The 7,452-nt window shown below is 34.3% G+C and overlaps 1 protein-coding gene across 1 annotated transcript; it reads right to left on the reverse strand.

Moving 5' to 3' along the window:
• Window positions 1-3,606: 3,606 nt before the first annotated feature.
• Window positions 3,607-6,562, reverse strand: LOC135146361 (uncharacterized). The gene is made up of 8 exons (XM_064078528.1): window positions 6,439-6,562; window positions 5,947-6,039; window positions 5,578-5,620; window positions 5,249-5,277; window positions 5,051-5,195; window positions 4,013-4,707; window positions 3,767-3,823; window positions 3,607-3,704 (listed from the first exon to the last, which is right to left on the reverse strand). The coding sequence occupies exons 1-8, from the start codon at window positions 6,487-6,489 to the stop codon at window positions 3,672-3,674; spliced, it is 1,146 nt and encodes a 381-aa protein (XP_063934598.1). The 5' UTR covers window positions 6,490-6,562; the 3' UTR covers window positions 3,607-3,671.
• Window positions 6,563-7,452: the final 890 nt, after the last annotated feature.

Here is a 7,452-nt window from a genome sequence, read left to right on the forward strand (position 1 = left end):
CATGAAAAGTCCAGAAAATAAAGAAAAAATGATGAGTTTTATGCAAGCACTAAACTATTAGTACATGTACGATCTGATAATGCAATTATTTTGGAGCACTTAAACCGAGTGTTAGAAAAATAAGTGATGATGACCAAGAAAAAATTGAACTAATGGTATGAACATTTTAAAAAAAAAAATTGTGTTGAATTAATTTACCCTGGTCACGAACTGGTTTTACAGACAGATGCCAGTGATCTAAGGATAGCGGGGTTCTATAACAAAAATATGAAGGAATAAATCACTACATAGCATTAGTGAGCACAAAATTCAATAATACTCAAGGAAAGTATATTATAACCGATAGAGAAAAATTAGCCAACTAATAAGCTAACAGACATGATAAAATACTCAGGGAAAGAATTTATAGTGGAGACACATCACAAAGCTTTAATAGATGTTATTAAAAATAAGTATGGTGTTGAAACGGTTAGAGAAAAACGAATTTTAAGGATACAATAAATATTGAATAACTAGGGTTGGCTTTTGAAATACAGTCAAAATTGAATGTTATAGTTGGCCTATAGTAAAGATTAGCGAGCGATGATATGTTGATAGATTACAATAAAATCAAGCAATTATGAGTAGTGTGTAAAGGAAGATATAAAAACTACATGCTTTAACTAAGATATGGTAATCAATCTACATAAAACTTAGGCCACGTAGGCCTATCTAAGCTTAGTTCTATAATTAGAGAAAAGTTTTGTAAAAGTTCTAATGAAGGAGATGAAGGAGGTCGTTAATCAATATAATGCGCGACAGAAATTTGGAAGTAGATAACTACTGGAAAAGGAGAAATTACATATTCCGGAACAAGCAAAGGAACCCTTAAAGTATATTGCATAGATATTTAATGAAAATGCCCAATTAAAGACTACGGTAGTATTTACTAGCAATTGATAGGTACTCAAGACTTATGTAGACTTAAAACTGTGAAAGGGTGACCAGTGAAAAAATTATTATAATACTTCATGATAAATTTATGTTGCAGATTTAGCAGGTAAAGATTCGGTAATTACGAGCCATAGATAACGTATTTTTTAGTCAATTTAAATTTAAAGACATGCAATAATAGTTGATCACCACCAAAGTAATGAGTTAGCTGAGCGGGCGTTAAAGTATCTTACAAAAAGATTTGACATAGTCAGATGTCTTGGATCTATACAGTACCAAACTTTTTATAGGTTAGTCCAGGATACAAGCTATTAAAAGTTAGAACCAAGTATGCACACTTGACCGATATTAAAAATATCGATTTTTGGTTGAGAAGAAAGAAGTAGTGAGTTAAAATAAAATGGAAAATGTTTTAGGAGGGAAACTAACACACTGAAGAAAGGATGAGGCGTATGAACGTAAGAAACGCAGAGAATCTGGATATAAGTGATGTTATATATATATGGTAGTCACTAATAAACGAAATAAATTGTGGAAATTGGATTGAACCAGGGGAGATTATAAATGTAATGAATTAAATCCAATTTAAAATTCAGTCCAGCAACGAAATATACGTTACACGAGGATCACGTTAAATGGGCAAAAAATCACTGTTTGGAAGTCGATTACAGAAGCTTCGGAAGGCTCGGTAGTACATTATTTGACTGAACTTTTTAATGGAAAAGAATTTAATACCGAGGAGTAATCAAGAATACTAAAAATTTTAACAAAAAAAAAAGAGGTTGTTGCAGCCGTCGGTGGTTTTTTCGTATGTCCGGTAACGCGTAGGGCATTATAGGCGCACACTTTATGACTTATGAGCCAAGATTTGCCAATCAAAAGACCCATTCATACATAGGATTATTTATACTTACCGAAACCATCGCTTTCAGCTATTTCACATATGCGTGTACCCAATTTTACTCGCCTAAAGTTGTTCTCGCTTGTGGGGTGTGTTAGGATATTTAAACCTTTACTAACTGAAATTTAAACCTTTAAGCCTTTTAAAATTAGTTGTAAACAAATTTATATATATAGTGGAGACATCAGACGTGAGTAAAACCAAAAAAGCACTGAAAAAAAATTAACACGACTGCCGTTTATTTTTCTAGAATCCTCAATATATACTAAACTAGGCAATGAAATAATGTAAATATTAATCATAAGAATTGCCTAAAAATGGTTTTGCGTTAAAACTTATTAACTGGGACCTTTTCCTCAACAGGATGAAGTAATTCAATAAACGAGCATCTCTTACCCTTACATAACATCCTAGCTATAAGAGCTAAGACTACGCGCCGAAAGAGATAAATCCATAACTAAAACTATTTTGAAAAGATCTTATTAGTTAAAAAATTATATAGCTAACCGCTACTAACTCGCTGGCAGTGGGGCAAGCTAAGTACATCAAGCAATATAACGGGAGTAACAAACTGCCTAAAGAAAGGTTAATAACATATTTAATAGTATAAAAAAGGATTTATTCAGTTTTTTTCTAATAACGTTTTTATAAAAGTGGGCCAGCCGGCAGACTTCAAATTCACTTTTTTAAATTACATGGCTCCTGAGCTATTACCCAGGGGTGCTCTTGGCAAGTACTGAGACAACTACTGGCTTGCCCAGACTCTAGGCACGGTGTTGATTTTAAAATTTTTGGTTTTTTCCTACAAAGCGGCGGTTGTAAGGGTTTATGCACATTGGGCCAATCAAGGGCGCCAATAACAACTCTTTCCTCTTTCGTTCCACCAGAGTAAATAAAGGCTGGATGAAGTTGATTATAAGGCAAACTTTTACAGTTAACCATTGAGGGCTTTTCTAAGATGTATGGGGGCGAACTCTTGCATCGACAGCATTGGCGACTATGCGGATGCTCAGATCGTATATTGTTACTAAAAGCTTGGTTCATGCCTTTACTTAAATGGTCGGGCAACGAATAATTACGAGAGCGCTGATACGAATACATATAAGGACATGCCTGGTTTTTAAAGGTGAGCATAATACCCGGGGGGTCAGACCGGTGCAAATATGAGCCCTGTAGACCTTTGGTTTCATCAGTTGAAGAGCGGGGTTCCGTCGAGAGAGCAAGTCGAGTAGAATGAAAAACGTCTACTGAATGAATTGGAGGAGAGTGGCATGGTTTCATAGAAAAACCCGGAATAGGTGAAAACTCGTTATATATTAAGTGCTTATTCGCTGGAGTGCTGGATAACTGAAAATCTGAATGGTAATAAGGCGGATCTTTTATGGCTGTATGCTGGACTGAGTATGGATAGGATCCTTTCTTTAGCAAGTTATGTGGTTGTGAATAAAAGGAATTTAACTTCAGAGGACCATGGTACTCGGAAAGAAAGCTTGTGGGGTTAGGCTTACACCTTGTGGCCTCCTTACTAGCTTTTCGATTATTATTTTTATTATTGCAATTATTGTTATTATTATAAATGTTATGATTATTACTACTGTTACTATTAATACATTTTTTATCGTCGCCAATGTCTTTATTATTATTATTATATAGACTATTATTATTGTTAGTATTTTTATTATGACCAATATTATTATCTTCAGAGAAGTTCTTACATACATCTTTAGCAGCGATAACGCTCCCAGGATCTTTCCTTTGTTTTTTAAAGGGTGCAACCGGGTGACTGTGGTCTTCCAAAACTTGAGAGCCCGGTCTTTTTAATAACATTTGCATATTTTTAATTTCTTTTGAACGGTTGGGAGACAGTTCGCTAAAAAAACTTTTATAAAGCTCTGCTTTTTTACGCTTTTCACGAATTTTATCTAGTTGTACTCGTATCATAGAAAAGGAAAGAGGCCTTAATTCTTTTCCGCTTCCACAACCCTTTTGCTATTGACATTTTAAAAAAATAAGCAAAGCTAACTTAAAATAAATAAATTATTGTAAGCATTAACAGAATATTAATTTAGGTTAAGGCAGAAGAAAAGAACTGCCCTAAAAAAAAATTTGTATTATCCTTATCAGAGAAAAGATGCGTTTTTATAATTATTTGCTGAGAAAAAACATAGCTTTATATACCGTTTCTTTTAAGCATTTCTCGTTACTTTCGGAGGTAGATGCTGAGGGCGCAATAACTGTTGCCGTCTTGCGCTCTATTCGAGCTTGGGCAAGTTTAAGTATACGAGAGCTGGCAGAGCTGCTGCTGAAAAGTAGTTTGGGACCAAAAGTAAACAGTAATCCAAACTGGTTTAAAAGCCTTGCATTCCCAGCAGCGGTCTCATAATTACCGTTAGCAATAGAAAGAGTCTTTTCAGAAAAGTTGATATCACGAGACTCCTCTACGCGCTCGTGAATAAGAAACCTGCGAAGATTTTGAGGTAATAAAGCAGCATAGGCTGCATTCTCTGGGTTTAAGATAGTTAAGATAGTCCAGCTGTCCCTACCCGCTTGAGTAAGTAGTTGGCTCCAGTACTTAACGCTGGCGCCCGCCCATTTATATAATACAAATTGTTGAGCGAGAACTTCTTTGAACAGAATCTTAAATTCTTCGGCATTATTTTTTTTTTCTAAAAAAGTTTCGCTTTTATGGTGTACTTTAATAGAGGCGCTGTTGTTCTCTCTTTCACTCTGAAAAGGATGGGTGTATTCATAGCCCGTCACTAAAGAGCTGTTGAGATCAGCTTTACTGATACTATTATTAGCAACTAACGAAGCTCCTTGGCAGGCGCCCCCTTCCTCTGAAGTGCTCCTTACTTCACCAAAAAAAAAGTCAGCTGTATAAATTTAAATTGTAATAATTAAATATTATAAAAAGAGATAAAGCAAGAGTCTGAGGGCCCTTGCGATAACTTTTAAAAAAATCACAGCGCTTGAGAAAAAGCAACATAATAAATAGCTAATAACAAGGACAACAGAGAAAAAGCAACGTTACAACGCTCATTGAGCTTAATCTGGAAGGTTTATTATCTCGGAATGCAAGAAACAAACCATTTTACAGCCTTAAAAGTACGAGCCTTTGTGGCTTGCATGCTGCAAACAACAAGTGACAATACTCATAAAGCATCAGCAAAAAAATAAAGGGAACAACAAAGGGAGTAGTAAAGGAGCGGGAGGTACCAGCAGCGGAACAGGCAAAACCGGCGTCAAAAGGATGTTTGGCAAAGCACGTGATCTCTTGGTAAAAAGAATTCATATTTTTAAAACCCAATAATTGAGACTGCGGGACGAAGTTCCAATTTCCTCCGTTAGACACAGTTTCATGCTATAATACTATAACTAGCATTAAAGGCTTTTCCCCACTAAAGTAAGGTATACCTTTTCTTTATTCCTCTCGTCTTCCGTTGCTAAATAAAGTTAAGAAGAAAGAAACAAGTTAATAGATATTATACCAATAAATTTGATACAAAATAGAAAACATAATAGCAAACACGGAAAAGGCTGACAATTTGATATAATAATACACAGTAGGCACAAATTGGGAGGGGGGCGGATAATAAGTGACACTTATAAAGACAGCAAATAGTTTCTTTTGTAAAAAATAGCTGTAAAAATGTAAGACAAAACAAATAAATAAACACTTTTATAACGCAAATGTTAACTTTAATAGTATAAAACTTTGAAAACAAAGAATATAGCACACTTACAGGAACTTCTTAAGATGTGTGGGGAAAGGCAATGTTTAGAAACCTTATAGCAATAAACATTAGGCTTATTAGTAAATAAAGTAGATAGGAGGAATAAGAAATAAGAAATCCAAGTGGTATTAATAAATTTATTTTACATGCTTTCAAAAAATTGGTAAACTTTATAACATCCAAATGCTAATAGCGCGGGACTTTAGTATAATATGAGGCCTTGTGGCCTTGCGAGTAGAGGAATAAAAGACTAAAAAAAACACACGAGGTAAACTCACTGAAACTACTTACTACACTAATAATAATAGACTGGGATAAAATCAATTGTTAACGAACTTTAAAAGATTTTAATTTGAAAAAAGAAATAAATTCAAATACCCGGAAACAACAAAGATTCTGAAAGGATTCGCTATCTCCAAAAGCTATAAGGTAGTCTTCACCTAGACAAGTAATGACTGTGGCCTTCATGGGCTGTTATTTAAAGATTATTTAACTTGTAAGTGGCAGTGCCCTAACTAAAATAAAGATCAAAGGAAAAAAATTTATAGCTAGTTCACTTAGAATTCAGTTTCGTTTAGTGAAGAGAGTAAAAAAGTCTTTTACTAAAGAAAATCCTAAAACCTTTAAATTATAGTTTGCTACTTTTTAAAGCAATTCTAATTAAAGGACAGTGAAGGTATATAGATTTTTATGTAGGGGTAATAAATAAAAAACGATTAAAGAGAAAAGAGAAACTGTTTAGCCAAACAAAACCGATAGATAGAGAAGTGGAGCATTATGTAGTAAACGTCTTTTACACAAAACTTTAGCAAGAATTAAAAATAAATCAACGATATGCACTGTTAAAAAATATTGAACATAATAACAGACCGAACCGTTCCAGCCTAAACTAACGTAAACTATATCATTAAGTTGGTACATGGCGTTGAAAATAGTGCGCAATATTATAGCTTAGGTAACCGTTCGTGTAAATAGGGTGTAGTCGATAGAAACAAAAGGGCCGTCTTATCGAATGCACGGTTCAACGGCCCCCCCACAACATCGGGCGCAGGGAGACAAATTTGTTATAACCTGATAAAACTAAGCTTAAATATGGTATTTATCAACCAACTTTAGTTTGTACGATTCACTTAAAGGCTGGGGAGACTTAGTAGAGAATTAAGGTTATTGTATCTGTCTAAAAAAAATTGTGTTAAAATTAGTTTATAAATGACTGATATAGCACTCTAATTTAAAAGCGGAATATATAATCTTTTAAAGTTCGTTTAGCTGCCAAATTAAAGTAAATTTAAGTTGCGGTTTTGTGGTTTCAAGTTACCTAACCCTTTTGGACTCTTCTGCTTGAGTATTGATTTCTTTGACCCTCCGCATAACCTCAATTTCGGCGGTATTGCGTAATGTATAAAGCACGGCTCCAAATATGCCTACTACCTACGAAAAGTTGTTGCCTAAAAGGAAATAACTCTTGGAAAGATTTTTTCATCTTAACGTGAATTTAAGTTGCAATCAGTAATCCCTGGCAAAATAAAATTTTACCAATAGTTTATTAATTCGATGTTTTCCAAGTGGTATTAAGTAATAACGTATTTTAACATAATACTTATTTATAATATTTTTAACGAAAGGGTAGAATTTCAAGTGAAATTAAGGCGACTAGCCAAAGCAACTATCATTCTTATGAGGAATACATAACTTTTGCATTATTATTAGGGTACCTTCGTTGATGCTGTAGCCTCATTACCGTTCCTGTGTACTTCGAAGAGCCTTAAGTAGCTCGCAGTTCCTTCACGCACGAGTCGAAAGGTTGCTCTTAATAATGGGAAAAACTAAGTGGATGTCAAAGACCATCAGTAGGTATTAATAATACTAGTGTATTAAAAAAGG

This window comes from Zophobas morio, unplaced genomic scaffold, assembly GCF_036711695.1.
Source record: "Zophobas morio isolate AGI-343-1 ecotype UQ-CSIRO unplaced genomic scaffold, CSIRO_AGI_Zmor_V1 ptg000224l, whole genome shotgun sequence".
In the NCBI taxonomy this organism is placed as follows: Eukaryota; Metazoa; Arthropoda; class Insecta; order Coleoptera; family Tenebrionidae; genus Zophobas; species Zophobas morio.